At 36.8% G+C, this 17,691-nt stretch overlaps 1 protein-coding gene across 1 annotated transcript in view; it reads left to right on the top strand.

Moving 5' to 3' along the window:
• Positions 1-17,152, top strand: part of emilin2b (elastin microfibril interfacer 2b) — a 28,675-nt gene extending 11,523 nt beyond the window's left edge. Inside the window, exons 5-9 of the mRNA XM_051899214.1 lie at positions 11,058-11,231; positions 11,345-11,392; positions 13,647-13,682; positions 13,770-13,901; positions 15,126-17,152. Coding sequence (XP_051755174.1) covers positions 11,058-11,231; positions 11,345-11,392; positions 13,647-13,682; positions 13,770-13,901; positions 15,126-15,442 — 707 coding nt within the window. The 3' untranslated portion in view covers positions 15,443-17,152. The remainder of the gene's footprint in view (positions 1-11,057; positions 11,232-11,344; positions 11,393-13,646; positions 13,683-13,769; positions 13,902-15,125) is intronic.
• The last annotated feature ends 539 nt before the right edge of the window (positions 17,153-17,691 follow it).

Genomic DNA, 17,691 nt, shown 5'->3' with positions numbered 1-17,691 from the left:
ATTCAAATTACGAAAAAAGTGTAACAAGGTCAGTGTTTGTTTTTTTTGGTTAGTTTTTTTTAAATGAAGAGAGGACTGCTTTTAAGTACAATTTTCCATCATCTACACCATATTCCTAATCCTTATGGTTAGTACTCACTTTTTTAAGGTAAAACTTTCTAACATAATGCAAGAAAACATGTCCACATCTCATTTTCTTGCATTAAACTTCTTGCATAGTTTTTTATATAATATATATATATCCAATAAAGTGGCAAAAAGTCTAAAAAATATAATGCATAAACTGCTTAGACTAGTCTTACCAGTTAGTCATGTAGTTTTTCATTAAGACTGGTCATAATTCATAAAACTGGTCAGTTTCATAAAATAGATTTGGATTTCCCCTTTGACAACTGCTAGTTGTTTAGACTAGTTCTTAAGACACAGTCTAAAAAAAGTAGTTTATGCAACTGGCCCCTGGTCTGTTTTTGTCAGTACTACTAGTCAAAACTATCTATTTTGCTGATCTCCTTTTGGGTCTTTGGAAGCTTCTGCTGTATGAACTCCACGTTGCAAATGTAGGCAACAATGTACATATGGTAGTGTTTTGAGAGGGATTTCCTTTAAATGCAGGAGAATGTTTGTGTATTGTGAGCAGGTAACTCCCAGGGGAAGTAGTATTTCCCCTTTACGTTTTAATTGTACACACATGTTACAACTGGGCAGGCTTCAGAGTTGTGCAATGTCTTGACTTTTATGGGATTATATTGTGTGTCTGTGCATGTGTGAGCATGCATGTGGGCATCTGCTTCTCATTTGGTGATTTTGTGTTCTGGACACATTAGTCATCTTACAGTTTTACCTAGCAGCGTTCAGAGTAATGTTAAAAAATCCAAATGGCATAAGACATAGCCACTAAGTGATTTTTAAACTTTACTTTGTTTTAAGTAAATGCAAAAGATATACTCAAGGGCTCTATAAAGAAATCCAATTCATCATGAGCCTGAATATAAGAAAATTTGTAGTAGGCCACACTGTTTACTAGTGGTTCAACGGAACACAAAACTCACGGTTCGGATCATATCACGGTTATTAAGTCACGGATCCGATCATTTTTCAGATCAGCACAAAAAAATAAAAAATGGGGGGTGGGGGGTAAACTTTGCATTTATTACGTAGCCCACTTTAACTACTCCGATACCACAGCAGAAACTACTAGCCTAACTAAATACATTATTAAAGGCAAGTGAACAGACTGTAAAAAGAACAAATACTGTACACCAATTACAAGCATAGATAAATACAACATAAAGTTACAAATAAATTATAAGGTCTAACTGTAGTATTAATTTTTGTGTACAGAAATGTAATAATTAAATGTAAAATGACACTGTTCACTGTATAAATTTAATATAGATTAATCTTTGTTAAAGCTGTGTTATGTTGTTTGATTTACATGACAGACAACAGCAGGTATTTATAGACCTTATGCGCCAGAGAAACAAGTGCGCCGCCATCTTTATAATATTGTCTTTGAACTTCCGTTTTCGCGGTAGCTCTGTACATTTCTATGGCATTGCTGTCATAGAATAATTAGCTGGTGAAGTGGATTTACTTGTTGTAGAGTTAATGAAAGTTGACGTGAGCATTGTAATGTTTAAAGCAGATGTCTTAACAAATGTCAGTCGACCGAGAAGATTTTAAAACGAGCACTTCATTCATAAATACGTAAGTTCGCTGTGGAAATACAAACTGGAAGACAAAAGACAACGAGCGCTCACACATCCGATAGATACACATCCGAATTCTCACCTCGTTCAATTAAGACATAACCGAATGTGTTCACGAGAATACTTGCCGAGAGGGGTATTTTGACTGACATAATGCGTGTATGTGTCCATCCAAGTGCATTGAGGACGCGAAAGAGAAATCAATTTGGAGTTTGCCAGCTATCTGAAACGCGCCTCTCTCTGTTTCTCTGTGTGTGTGCGCGCGCGCGCGCGAGCCTTGTATGTATGTGCGTCTGTGCGCACCGATAACAGCGTCGCGTGCGATACCGAATTAAATCCTCTTTTGCCTCTTCTAGCGCTGGAATGGTTTTATATCTATTTAATGTGTAAACTAGCAAGACAAAACACGTGCAAATGATAACCTTTCACTCTATTGCGGTTAAACTTGCAATTGATCCGCGAATCACATGCGTCCGATGTCAACGATGATCCGTTTAACCACTACTGTTTACAAGTAACAAAATATGAAATCTAATCATTAAAAAGTAGTACAAAAACTACTGCCTACATACAACTAAAACTGACTTTTTATTATCTTATGTTTACTTAAGCTGTGTGAACAGAATAAACCACACTAAATGAACATGTTAAATTGACTGTGTGTGTGTTTGTTTGTTTGTTTTTGTGATTTATGAGGGCACAAATTTCCAGACGACCCCACAAATTATGAAAGATACGGAATCTTTGACTATGTGGGGTCCTTTACTTGATGTTAGAATTACGTTAGGTTCCTGGGGATAGGTTTAGGGATACGTTCCTGTGACAAGTATAATGTAGTGAAGGGCCACATATAGTGACTTTTAAGATTTTGTCAAACATACTTATATATGATGTTTAAGATGTTGTCGTTGTGGGGTCCAACTGAACGTCATAAATTCCTGATCTTACTATCTTAGTGGGGTCATTTGGACCCCACAAAGTAGTATAGTAGTAGGTGTGTGTGTGGAACACCCTAGATGCATGTGAGTGCATTTTATCTTGTGTGAGCAGCTGTGTTAGTTGTAATAATGCACTCTTCCTTTTCAATTCTTCTTGACCTGTGACATTTGACCTGTGAGATGATCTTTTCCTTTGAGCATGTCTCACTGCTCACACATGTATTTATATGGATTTTATCTGGAGGACTGGAAGAGTACACGTGGATATAACCACTGCATCATTATTCGGTGTCCTATAATGTTTTTCGTTCTCTCTGTATTTTTCCTTTTTGTTGAGATGTTTTTTTTACTGTATTTTTAATATCAACATCTCAACAGTTCAACATTTATATATATATATATATATATATATATATATATCAACATTTTGGATAAAATGTCGAGAACGATCAACATTACAGTATGGGCAGATGCAGCTCTCTTTGGGCAGCCAGTTCTGTCAATATCTGTCTCTAGTCAGAGTCTGTATATCGTCATTGTTCTTCTAAATTTACAGTCTTTCATTGTACTCAGATATTTTGCTGTTGTATAATCTCTATTTAGGACCAAATAACATTCAAGTTTGCTTTGTTTTTATGTCTAATAAGTCAGATCATTTTCTTTTTGTACTTTTATAATTTAGTTGGGCCGAATTTTGTGAATGTGTTGGTGTCCAGACGCTGGCTGATGTTAGTCATGTTAGTTGTGCTAGTTTGTTTTTGCAGCTTCAGGAACATCTGAATCAGGGGACTTCTTCATGGTTTTTAAGGGCTTTAAAATAAGAGCTGGGGTCACTCTTTTTAAGATGTTTCCAAAATTTTATGGGTTGTTTCTCAATGCGCATCAGTAGAGGATATTGGCCTGCATGCGTTGTTCGGTGTGTTTCTCTGTACTCTGAGGCAAGGCTGTAACCATGTCTTGAACATTGGGGGGGACCTTTTTTTTTTTTTTTCTTTTAAATAAAGCATAAAGAAACAAAACAGTGAACGAAATTGCTGCTAATACAATGCTATATCAGATATGTACAATAACAATTGTAGAAAAAAAAAAAAACATTACAATGTCCAGAAATCAATTTCAATAGTACATTGAGAACTCATGTTTAATGTGATTGTTAGCTCCGAGATTCTTCAATTTAGTGAATAAATACATCGATCCGCAAGGAATATTTGAATTCCCTAGTGGTCTAATGGAAGAATTTTTGTTAACAGAATCAAAAGTTGCATGTTCTAATCTGCCCTCGTATAGTTTTTTTTTTTTTCCTCATTAAAATCAAAGATGTCCATCAATGGTTGTATATCAAGAGCAGGGACATGTTTGTGTGCATTTGTTTTGTGATTTTACCGGAAAAATATAACCTCCGCAACGGCGTTAAGCGATCGATTGACGCGCCCGTCTGTGCTCACTGCTGCGAAGACTGTGTGCATGAGCAAAAAGAGAACGTAAACCCCGCCTAATTAATTTGATTGGCCATCTCAATCGTTTTGACATTGACGAGCGTTCTTAGACCGCTGAGGCAGAAAATGTAACTTTTAAACCTTTTTGTCATCCTAACAACATGCAGAGTGCTGTAATGAAGTGCAGCAGAGGAGTGCAAGAATTTCAAATACTGGGGGGGACGATTTGGCCATTTCTAATTATTGGGGGGGACTTGTCCCCCTCAATGTCTATGGTGGTTACGGCCCTGCTCTGAGGATACTCTTACAGAACTCAGCATGTAGGGCTTCAGCTGGGTTTTTGTCCCATTTGTCAAATTCATGGATCAGGAGAGGACCCCACTGTTGTAACGTGTCTACGTGTCTAACGTCACTATTGTAACGTGTGTTCTCTGTTTCATTGTGTTTTTGGTTCTGTTTTGATTTGGATGTGAGTGAAAGTGTTGATGTCAAATGGATAAGTTGTTTATTTTGTAATTAGCCTGTCCATTTCTACTAGTTTGGCCCATTCAGGGCAACATACTGTAGGAATGTAGAGGCACATACAAAACTATGTTTTATAAAAAATGCAAAAAGTTTTCTGTAAGGGTTATGTTTAGGGGTGTTGTTAGGGGACAGAAAATATGATTAGCTCAGTATAAAAACCATTACGCATATGGAAAGTCCTTGTAATAAAAGGAGTACCAACATGTGTGTGTGTTTTAGCACAGGGGTTTTTTTGTGTATAAGTCACTGCTGTGTAGTTCTGCGGCAGAGATCTGTCACTGGATGAGATCATGTGAGCAAGCGGGTGTGACATGTAAAGCTGCTCCCTCTGTATTTCTCTAATTGTTAGGGAGCAACTAACTGGAAGTAGTGAATAGCTTTACACTGCAACTTCTTGGAAACAACCGCTTGGAAGTGTGGCATAAAAAATTACTGTTTTAAAATCACACTTCGTTATGTACAAGCAAGCTTCTTCAAGGCAGCGCTTCAGTGGTTCAAAAAAAACATACTTTCCAAAGTAGCTGTCCAAATGTGCTGTTGTAAAATAACCGAACATGACAACAGGAATAACATTTCAATTGCAGCATGCGTACCAATTTAATTCATAGTAATTCACAGTATCAATGCAGCAACTCCCTAAATGTCTTATATCGTACTATCAATTTTTTTTCACTGTTAACCAGTTAGCTCTCAGTTGAACTTTTTTCTGGGCATCTTATGACCTTAAGACTTAATAACAATGTGGTATAGTGGCCGAAAGTTGACACTATTGGTTCATTCTCAGTCAAAAGCTAAAAGCTTGTTTTGTATGTTGCCATTTCCAGCACCTTATATGAAAAAGTTTCTCCCCTTTTTTAATTGTGCCCTTTTGGCTTTTTTATGTTGAACATCTGTGTGCAAAAAACGCACACAAGCAGTAGCTAAAGAGACCTTAATTAGACACAATGAGCACAATGTTGGACTAATTGCTGTTCATTGAACATAAAATATTTGGTGAGAAATACACAAGCATTCCTAAAACCACCTGGACTCTGCAGGCAGTTAAACCAAAGTACCTTTAAGGTAAATCAGTTTACTTGACAGCTCTCTTGGTAACACCTCCATGCAGCTGTTTTTAAAGTAAATAACAGACATTAAATGCATACAGTTCCTATCTACTTAAATGAGGAAAGACATAAATCTCTAAAAGTCAGAATTATAATTCAATAGGAACTTTTGAAAAAGTGGTGTCAAAGATTGTTTCTTTCACTCAAATTAAATATTAACAATAATGAGCAGTCCCCACCACCATACAAACCACCATATATATATTGTTCTCTTATTATTAAGATTACACAGAACTTAAGTTTATGAAGATGTGAATCTTTTTTATATGGGTAGAAGCATTTTTGATTGATATATGACAGTGCCACACCTGCTAATTGTTATTCTTTACCTATTATTCTGTCCTCCCATTAGCATTCTTCTACCTTTCTCCAGGTGTTCATAAGATTTTTTTAAAGATTTTTTCCCACACTCCAAGTTCAGAATATGATCAAATTTAGTGTACATCTTAAGGTTTCAAGTTTTGTTATGATCATTCTTGTTAAGATCAAATAATCAAAATGGGCTTTCCTTTTTACCAACTCATTGTAATTCTTTCTCAATTCTGGCTCCCAATTTTTATTAGGTGTCTTTAACTACTTTTTTTATATTAGGTGTCTTTAACTACTTTTTTTTTTTTTTTTTTTTTTTTTTTTTTTAAACTTTGACTTTGATTTACTTATGTCAAAGGAACAATGCACTTATTGTGTTGAATATACTATTGAAAAACCCTTGTGCTTTTATTGAGGTGGGATACAGGTGAGGTTAAGGACAGGTTTTGTGGTATGGTTAGGTTTATGGGTGGGTTAAGGGGTAAGGGAAGGGTCAACAGAGTAATTATAGATGTAATTACTGAAATTATTACAGCTGTAATTATATGCAAGTATTTTTAAATCAGGGGTCGGCAACCTATATGGCATGTGAGGAGGGATAATCACTGGCACGTGACAATGGCTAAAGAGGTGTGTGTATTTACAGTATTTCACAGAAGTGAGTACACCCCTCACATTTTTGTAAATATTTTATAATATCTTTTCATGTGACAACACTGAAGAAATGACACTTTGCTACAATGTAAAGTCGTGAGTGTACAGCTTGTATAACAGTGTAAATTTGCTGTCCCCTCAAAATAACGCAACACACAGCCATTAATGTCTAAACCGCTGGCCACAAAAGTGAGTACACCCCTAAGTAAAAATGTCCAAATTGGGCCCAATTAGCCATTTTCTCTCCCCGGTGTCAGGTCTCAGGTGTGAATGGGGAGCAGGTGTGTTAAATTTGGTGTTATCGCTCTCACTCTCTCATACTGGTCACTGGAAATTCAACATGGCACCTCATGGCAAAGAACTCTCTGAGGATCTGAAAAAAATAATTTTTGCTCTACATAAAGATGGCGTAGGCTATAAGAAGATTGCCAAGACCCTGAAACTGAGCTACAGCACGGTGGCCAAGACCATACAGCGGTTTAACAGGACAGGTTCCACTCAGAACAGGCCTCGCCATGGTCAACCAAAGAAGTTGAGTGCACGTGCTCAGCTTCATATCCAGAGGTTGTGTTTGGGAAATAGACGTATGAGTGCTGCCAGCATTGCTGCAGAGGGTGAAGGGGTGGGGGCTCAGCCTGTCAGTGCTCAGAACATACGCCGCATACTGCATCAAATTGGTCTGCATGGCTGTCGTCCCAGAAGGAAGCCTCTTCTAAAGATGATGCACAAGAAAGCCTGCAAACAGTTTGCTGAAGACAAGCAGACTAAGGACATGGATTACTGGAACCATGTCCTGTGGTCTGATGAGACCAAGATAAACTTATTTGGTTCAGATGGTGTCAAGCGTGTGTGGCGGCAACCAGGTGAGGAGTACAAAGACAAGTGTGTCTTGCCTACAGTCAAGCATGTTGGTGGGAGTGTCATGGTCTTTGGCTGCATGAGTGCTGCCGGCACTGGGGAGCTAAAGTTCATTGAGGGAACCATGAATGCCAACATGTACTGTGACATACTGAAGCGGAGCATGATCCCCTCCCTTCGAAGACTGGGCCGCAGGGCAGTATTCCAACATAACGACCCCAAACACACCTCCAAGACGACCACTGCCTTGCTAAAGAATGTCTCCAGACCTAAACCCTATTGAGCATCTGTGGAGCATCCTCAAACGGAAGGTGGAGGAGCGCAAGGTCTCTAACATCCACCAGCTCTGTGATGTCGTCATGGAGGAGTGGAAGAGGACTCCAGTGGGAACCTGTGAAGCTCTGGTGAACTCCATGCCCAAGAGTGTTAAGGCAGTGCTGGAAAATAATGGTGGCCACACAAAATATTGACACTTTGGGCCCAATTTGGACATTTTCACTTAGGGGTGTACTCACTTTTGTGGCCAGCGGTTTAGACATTAATGGCTGTGTGTTGAGTTATTTTGAGGGGACAGCAAATTTACACTGTTATACAAGCTGTACACTCACTACTTTACATTGTAGCAAAGTGTCATTTCTTCAGTGTTGTCACATGAAAAGATAAAATAAAATATTTACAAAAATGTGAGGGGCGTACTCACTTCTGTGAGATACTGTAACTTAAATAAGTACGTTCATATGCAAGTTCCCTTGAACTTGCATATGAATGCACATTTTGAGGTAATCATTCCTCATAGTATTAGTCACACAGCCTATTTTAACTTAGGTGCTATAAATGCTATTAAAGTGTGAGATTTCAACCTGATCCAGCAATCCATTCGCACGAATGGAGGTGCGCACTTCTGTGATTATTCAATTTAAGATTTCTCTGATGCAGCAATTCATTTGAACAGAACAAAATCCACAGAGCCACCTCTGATATTAGATTATTATTGCTGCTTATTGTTTCTTTTGGCTGATATTTTAGTATGGCTTTTATCCAAATCTTACACAGAATTTAGCAACAAGCCACTTTTACTTTCCTAGTTAATTTGTGTCTTTACACAGTTGAGAATAATTTTGGAATCAGATTGTCACTGTCACAATCTGAACCAGATGAATTGAACCTGTTGATTACACTGGTCTACAGCCAAATGCTTCTGAAATGTGTTGTGAAATCTGTGTTGCTGAGAATGAAAATTATGCTTAAAATTGTTGATTGGGTCTAGTTTTCAAGAAATAAAGACAAGGGATCTTTATTTAAACCAGAAATTACTAAAATACATATTTGACTGGATACATGATAAAACTATGTCTGGGTTTGGACAGTACTTGCTTTTTAGGGAAAACAATGAATGATGCAATCTGAAGCTGGTATTGCATTATACATGATACGAATTGCATCATGTTATTCCTAGAAGTCATGGGTAATGCAATCATAACGAAGCTTACATCACTGTGCTGAAAAATAATTGCCCTATATCAGCTCTAGAAATCATACAGCAGAGATGCAAAACTCAATTCCTGGAGGGCCACAGCCCTGCAGAGTTCAGTTCCAACCCTGCTCCAACACACATACCTGTAGTTTTCAAATAAGCCTAAAGGACTTGATGAGCTGGATCAGGTTAATTAGGGTTGAAGCTAAACTCTCCACAGCTGTGGCCAGAGATGGGCTGCATCCAAAAACTTAGGCAGCTGACTTGTTGCCTCACTGCCTTATCAGGCAGTGACTTTGTAGGCAGCGTTTGCGCACCTCATGAAACTGATTTTGGACAGACTTCTGAGGCAGTGTAACAGTTTAATGATCTAGCAAAATAGAGCAAGCTTTGGTGTTAACTAAGTGAATGTTTAAGTACTACAATAGTAATTTCTCACTAGAAATGACATCAAAAGTGGAAAACGTTGGTCAAAAACCTAAATTTACACACAAACTGACTACCAACCGCAACTTTCAGATGCCATCTTTATTTATTAGCTCAACTGTCACAGAATGGAAAGCACAGGATTGTGGGATATCAAAGGCAGTGAAGGATACATCTATGCTGCCTTCAAAAATAGATCAGATGAAGGTATCTCAGGATACAGGAAGTGAAGCTAACATTGGATTCGGACGTGCCTCGATGCCTTCCTACCTAGGAATGCATCCTCTAAAGGCAACATTTTTAAGTTTTCGGATGCAGCCATGGTCTTATTATTGGGAGATATGAGGTTCTCTGGCTCTACCATTGGAGAAAGTATAACGGCTAACTTGGATCACGTGTGGCTTGATAACCAATCACATTACAGCCTTGACGTCATTAACTTTCAATTTTAGTTGTGCGACAGTCAATCACTGTTTGCGGGTATGATACCATAGAAATGAATGAGAATTGCAGGCTTTATGCTATTTATTTGCTAACCTTGCAGGCTTGCCTTCAAATGGCTTTGCTGTGGCCCTTCAGGAACTGAGTTTTGCACCCCTGTCACACAGTGTCATTCCCCCTTCATTTGTCAGTGTTTGATTTTGGGCAGAGATGCCTCTTACTTGTGTGAACAGTGCAGATACCTTCAAATGGAGTAAATGGAGCCCATCAGTGCTTGCAGACTATTGCTGAACAATGACAAGAGATTCTCCATTTAATGAATACAAGAGACAAGCCAAGAAGTGCAGAGTAGACACTGAATAGGATTAAACTATGTACATAATAGTTTTTTGCCTTTTTGTTTCATAATAAATTTGATTTATACAATATATAAATCACCAGTCCTGTTTTACATAAACAGGACTGGTGACGGGTACTATCTACACAATATACGTAAGATGGTAAAATACAGGTAAAATGTAAAAATGTAAATATCTTGGAAACAGCCAATCAGTTGTTTTAATTGTCATATTTGAATTCAGCACATCAAAATACATAATAAATGGCACATGTTGGGGCCAGATTTACTAACAGCTTGTGCCAGCGCAAACCCTCTTTTGGAGTTAAAAAACTACTGTCAGGTTTTACTAAAGACAAGCAGTGAAAAATGATCGCTGAAAAAGCGTGGACACAATTATTTTTGCGGCTGACCTTATTGCATATGCATTTGTAGAAGTTTCTCTTTCACACGCAAAAATTATGAGAGGAGAGTATTTTAATGAATCGTGCAAGGTGATTTACTAAGGATTGTGCTAGTCAATTTACTGTTATTTGTGCCATTATTTACCACCCAACAAGCATGTTTTAAACCGGACGCTTATTTGCGCTGCTCTTGGTAGATTGCGTTGGTCATTATGGAAATGATCTGGCTGCGTCTGTGTTCTTTAATTTGTGTGTCATCGGTATATCCCGCACATAATTTTTTTTGGAATTGCTCTCTCATGTTTAGTAAATCTGGTCCATAATCTCTGAAGCAGACGACTTCTTAAAAAATTGCACAAAAAAAAAAACGCAAGTCACACCTGTTAACTGTCAGGCATTCTTTATTTCTTCTCAGCCATCACTCTTCTACCTCTCTCCAGGTGTTCTTGAAGGTACAGGGGCTGTAAAAGTTTCCATAGAGGGAGGTCAACCACTCCCATCACTGTCTGCCACGACGTCTGCAGCAGGGCCTCGAGTGACCAAAATCTCATCTAACATACCTCAGGGGATCAATGGGAGCGGGACATCCATTACTGGCTATGCAGGAGCACCAGGTAAGTGTGTTCAGATATGTGTGTGTTTATGTATTGCAAATGTGTGAATTCTATTACAAAGCTGTTTACAGAAATTTGTTATCTCACAGTATTTGTTGTATTGTTCTTGACAGGTTATCCTCTGACTCCTGCTGCTGCCCTCAGTCCTGATTCTGTTTCTGGTATTCAACACACTATTGTAGCTGAACACTTTTTTGGGGAATTACTAAATAAACTAAACTAAACTAAATTAAATAGCCGCAATTGCCTATAATCAGAGCTTGAGCTTTTTGATATAGCCGATACATGGGTAACACTTTACAATAAGGATTCATTTATTATCATTAGTTAACTACATTAGTAAACTAACAATGAACAATACCTCAGAAGTTAATTTCTACATTTACTAATTCATTTTTAATTAAAAGTTATGTTAACATTAGTTAATTGCACTCTGAAAAAACATAAAGAAACAATGGACAATTGTATTTTTTTTTTTTTTACCTAATATTAGCAAAATGTCATAAATGCTGTAAAAATATATATTTTTAGTTCATGTTAGCTAATGTATTAACTAATGCTAACAAACGAGACCTTGTTGCGCAAGTGTATCAGACATACAACTTTTTTTTCTTTTAAATGGCAAAAAAAAAAGAAATTCCTCACAGAAATGGATACATTTGATTTTGTGGAAATGGTAACATGATATGAGTGATCAAAGTGTCAGCCAATTGGATTATACTTAAAAAAATTAAGGCAGCAAAGGAACTCAAGTTAAGTTGAAGTATGTGGACTTTTTTATGTGTGTTCCACTGATCCTCAAGCTCATGAAATCACCAGATCCAGGGTGATTCCATGTTTGTGGATAGTTATTGGGGTGTGTATTCCTGGTTGTTCAATGCTATCACCCTAAATGAGACTATTCTTTGTTCTTTTGAAAACAGTCATTGTTTTTGAGCCAGAAAAAGGCCTCTAAAATTAATAAAAAATTATAACATTTTATCGTCAGACAGTTTTATATTGAAAAATGTTAATTTCTCATCTCCACTTTTTCTTACTACATTTTGTTAGCAATTTACCATAGATATACACTATATTGCTAAAAGTTTTGGGACGCCTGCCTTTACGTGCACATGAACTTTAATGACATCCCATTCTTAATCCGTAGGGTTTAATATGGAGTTGGCCCACCCTTTGCAGCTATAACAGCCTCAACTCTTCTGGGAAGGCTTTCCGCAAGGTTTAGGAGTGTGTTTATGGGAATTTTTGACCATTTTTCTAGAAGTGCATTTGTGAGGTCAGGCAGTGATGTTGGCGAGAAGGCCTGGTTCACAGTCTCTGCTCTAATTCATCCCAAAGGTGTTCTATCGGGTTGAGATCAGGACTCTGTGCAGGCCAGTCAAGTTCCTCCACACCAGACTTGCTCATCCATGTCTTTATGGACCTTGCTTTGTGCACTGGTGCGCAGTCATGTTGGAACTGGAAGGGGCTGTGCTTTACAGTGCTTTACACCACTGCATCCGACGCTTTGCATTGCACTTGGTGATGTAAGGCTTGGATGCAGCTGCTCAGCCATGAAAACCCATTCCATGAAGCTCTCTACGCACTGTTCTTGAGCTAATCTGAAGGCCACATGAAGTTTGGAGGTCTGTAGCTATTGACTCTGCAGAAAGTTGGCGACTTCTGCGCACTGTGCGCCTCAGCATGCGCTGACCCGCTCTGTGATTTTACGTGGCCTACCACTTCGTGGCTGAGTTGCTGTTGTTCCCAATTGCTTCCACTTTGTTATGATACCACTAACAGTTGACCGTGGAATATTTAGTAGTGAGGAAATTTCACGAATGGACTTATTGCACAGGTGGCAACCTATCACAGTACTACGCTTGAATTCACTGAGCTCCTGAGAGCGACCCATTCTTTCACAAATGTTTGTAGAAGCAGTCTGCATGCCTAGGTGCTTGGTTTTATACACCTGTGGCCATGGAAGTGATTGGAAAACCTGAATTCAATGATTTGGAGGGGTGTCCCAGTACTTTTGGCAATATAGTGTGTATACATAGCAATACGTAAGCTGTCCACCATATTGGAACTGTCAAAGCCGGTCCGTGAACACAACTGTACTTAGACGCATGTATAAATATCTATATCAGTAATAGACTTCATCAGATGATTTTGCTAAACTAACACAATACAACACGATGAAGGCATCAGCTAACACATTAAATAGTTACCATAGTTTAATGAAGCTAACTAGTCACATTTTTAATACAGTAGCTTGGCTGTAGGTTAAGTTTTATGAAACTGTAGCTTGCCAGACCACAAGCTTTGCATAATTTAAAGCAGCTTCCCAAAGCTGGATGAACATTCAAAATATGTTGTTATAAATCTTACGTTTTTACAGGATATTTACAATATGCCATATTTCCATATCTACAGCACAGATTCCACTGAAGACAATTCAAATGGCTGCAGGTACTGTAACTAAACCTTCCATATATTTTACAGAGCTGTATTGTCAGTGAGTGATGGTAAAGTGAGTATGTGTGTGTATTTATGCAGGAGAAGGGCGAGTAATGACCTATGTGTCGTTTTCGGCTGGTCTGACACTTGTGCCATTCCCTGGAGAAATCGGTATCATCCGATTCAACAATGTTCTGTTAAATGATGGAAGACACTATGATCCACAAACAGGTACACGGTTTTTAAATCATGCCTTTTTATCATGTATTTATGGTGTTTGCTAAAATTGCCTGTGTGAAAAAGAAGTGTACTTAATTGTATTGAAAGTGCACTTGTAATGTACTTTAAATCTTAAAAATTGTACTTGCATGTAATATGAGGTAAAAGGCCACTTAAGTGTTCTTAAACTTAATGAAAGTACACTTTCATGACACTTTTAAAAGTGCATTTTGTAATGCCAAATAAAAAAATTACTTTAAAAAATTTGAATAATTGTTTTAATAATCTTTTGTTGTGCTTTGAAGTACACTTATTTTGATGTGTTGACTAACATACTAAAGCACAAGTACTTCATTATAATTTGTACATCTAAAGTTAATATATTTTAAATGTACTAAATTGACACTTCATCTTTATAAATGTGTAATTACAAATATATTTAAAAATACATGACATGCAAGTTTTAATAAAATGCTTGTCAGTACATTTAGCAGTAATTATGAAATTACATATAAAGATGTACTTAAAGTCCTAAAAAGCACTCTAAAGCCTCGTACACACTGGGACGATTATCGCGCGCATGCAAATTCACTCCCTGACAATATATGGTGCTTGTGCTGAGCGGTAGAGCAAATTAACATATTTATGATATTAATAAAATTAAAGAAGATAAAAATACAGATATAAAATGGCATATACATGACATGAGGAGATGGTATTCAGAAATGGTAGTGCAAATAAGTCACAATGACAGTAGTGCAAGTGAACGGTAGTGCAAAGAAACATATTTATGAATAGACATTCTCAACTATATTTCCTGAATGTAAAAGAAAAAAAAAAAACAGTAAAAATACAGAAATAAAATGGCATATAATACTCATCTATTAATGTGGCCAAGAACTGGCAGAGCACCCATAATTTGTAAGGGTCTTCCTCGTCTGCTTACTTCCTCTTCGTCGTCTTGGTATCAATGTGTGCTCGGCAAGACCTTTTTGTGCTTGTGCTTTTTTAATTAAGTGATTGAAAACATTACATTCAATTTACACTTAAGTATATAATTTTAAAGTGTATTATTTCTCAAGTACTCTTTTTAAAAGTATGCTAATACAGTATGTACTTGGCTTTAAAAAAAAAAATGTACAGATGTTGATTGACTTCACACACAACAACAGCAGCATCATTCTACATACAGTATGCATTTGTTGTAATCTAAATCTTTTTTTTTTTTTTTAACAGGTGTGTTCACTGCGCCCATGGACGGACGGTACCTTCTCAGCGCTGTCTTAACTGCTCAAGCAGGAGAAAGAGTCGAGGCCTTTCTCTCAGTAGCCAATCGCAACATCCAGAAGCTTTACACTGCTGGGACGGGGAGCAGAGGTTCTGAGGACTGTGTCTGTGGTGGGTCCGTCTCTGCAAGTCTAGCTCTTCATTTGAAGCGGGGGCAGAGGACGGGACTTGTGCTCACATCAGGGAAGCTGGCGATTTCTGCATCCAGTGAAATTCTGTCTTCATTCAGCGGATTCCTGCTTTACCCAACAATAGCCAAGCGATAGCTGACAGCCAATGGCAAACATTAAGGTTAGGGTTGATTTAAATTCTCGTAATAAGCTGCTCAAAGATAATTTGGTTACTCTATACTTGAAGCCTTTATGTTAATGCATTATACAAGAATCCATAATGTATGTTGCAGTGCATTATATATTTTCATAAATAATTGTAAACAAAGTTAAAATGCATTAATATTTGTAGATTCCTTTTCACACATGAAATTGGTTATTCATCATGTTTTAATGCATTATACTTTCTAAATGAAGCATTATAATGTTTTATAACTTTGGTTGCAATTACATTTATAATGCATTATATACAGGTTTCAAGTAAAGTGTTACAGATAACTGTTTGACACATGAAAAAGCAGAGGAACAAAATGAGGATCCATTTAAAAACAAAAACTGACTACAACAGTTAAAAGCTTCACATTCATTGTTAATTGAAAAACAAACAGTAGTGATTTTACAAGGGAGCTCATCTGGTAGGGTACGAGGAAATCTATTGAGCTGATTTTATAGAGGTCACCAAATAGTGCACCACAAACCCAACCAAGATTTCTACCAACTGGACCGTGAATCTTTTCTCTTAGAAATTAGTATAAGCATGGCATTTTTATTTTACACACTGAACAACCATCTTCGAAGCATGTTTACATGATTAAAATAATGATAAACCTATGTTTTTGATTTTCACAAAATGATTTACTGTCTCACTGTAAAAAAAAAAAAGAATTGTTGGTTTAACTTAAAAAAGGAAGTTACCTGGTTGCCTTACAATTTTGAGTTCATTGAAATTAAAAATTTGAGTTAATACAATGAAGGTGATTGGTTTAATCAACAGAAACTCAAAATATTATGTTATCTGAACCACATTAATTGTCTAAGTTGATTTGACACAAGAAAAAATGTTGTGATAAATCATGAAAATAAGGTTTTACAGTGGGTGGAATCAAGCTTAGATCCAGATGTGAAACACAGTCCACTAATTAGGGACTTCTGTTGTAAAAGGTAAAAAAAAATTAGGAAAACTGCACAAAGATATATAATTATATATATTTAGTTTATTGTAGCAACCTTGCCCCACAACAGATCAATGTTTTTCATCTGTCATTAAACATACACATGACTTCAACAGTAACATTATTCACCATTTTTCAATAACATCACAAGGCTTAAAAAGAATCTGTCTCACCCAATGACTGAATTTTAAACTTTCTCATAACTCACTGTTGTTAGCTTTTGCCCAAATCCACACCCTTTCCACCCCCAGTTTTTCATCCAAGACATTCAGTTCCCAGAAGATTATTTATCTACATTAAAACCTTTTTTTTTTTTTTTTTTTTTTGTAATGTATAAATACTCATGTTGGATATTTTATCAATGGCACAATCATTTATGATTGAAATGTGTGCAAAATGCATACTGTTATCATCAAAATCACTGCTCCATATGTTATTTTTATTTAGATCAACTGTAATATTTTGTAAACTACCTGAATATGTGTATCTTATCTAACAATTTATGGAAGTGTTATTTTAAATGTCAAGTTCACTGTCATTTCATGTACAGGATCATTATTGCTACCATCTTCATATCTGTTGTGCAGAATTTCTAGAGAAACAGATACAGTATAAAAATCAGGAGCAGAATGTCAGAACCGCTGGTTTTCATCTGCAGAAGTATATGTGCAAATAAATGGCTGTTGAAAATAAATTGTTTCATAGTCTTTTTTTGTGTGTGTTTGATTCTGAAAAGTTAATGTCTGATGAGTAAATTGAGTTTCTTCAGTAGCTTGACTTTTCACAACTGTCCATATCTCTAACCAGGACAAAACATGTACATGTTTTAATGTTCAGTTAGTTTTGAAAAAGGTGTTTACGTGACCCAAAATTCTGATTAAAATAAATGTGAGCAGCAGGTGGAGAATGTTTATATTTCTTGGTTCTACTAAGAACTCTAGCTGCTGCATTTTAAAGCAGTCAAAGCTTATTTAATAACCCAGGACCCAAGAAATAGAAAGTATATGCTTAATGCTGTGCTACAAACGCTGTTCTTTGCAGACAATGAAAATCTGGAGCAGTATTATTAAGTGAAAAACATGGTGAAACAATAACAATAACTGAGGTGTTACAGTATTGCTGATTGTCAGTAATATACTCATCACTCTAGTGTTTGGATGTACATTCTATTTAATCACAAATATAAACATGCATATTACATATTAAAAACATTTTCCTGTGAAATTAAAGTCA

The sequence above is a fragment of the Ctenopharyngodon idella genome, chromosome 7, assembly GCF_019924925.1.
Source record: "Ctenopharyngodon idella isolate HZGC_01 chromosome 7, HZGC01, whole genome shotgun sequence".
In the NCBI taxonomy this organism is placed as follows: Eukaryota; Metazoa; Chordata; class Actinopteri; order Cypriniformes; family Xenocyprididae; genus Ctenopharyngodon; species Ctenopharyngodon idella.
Note: the sequence above shows the minus strand (reverse complement) of the source record. Positions and strands in the feature narration are given on the sequence as shown.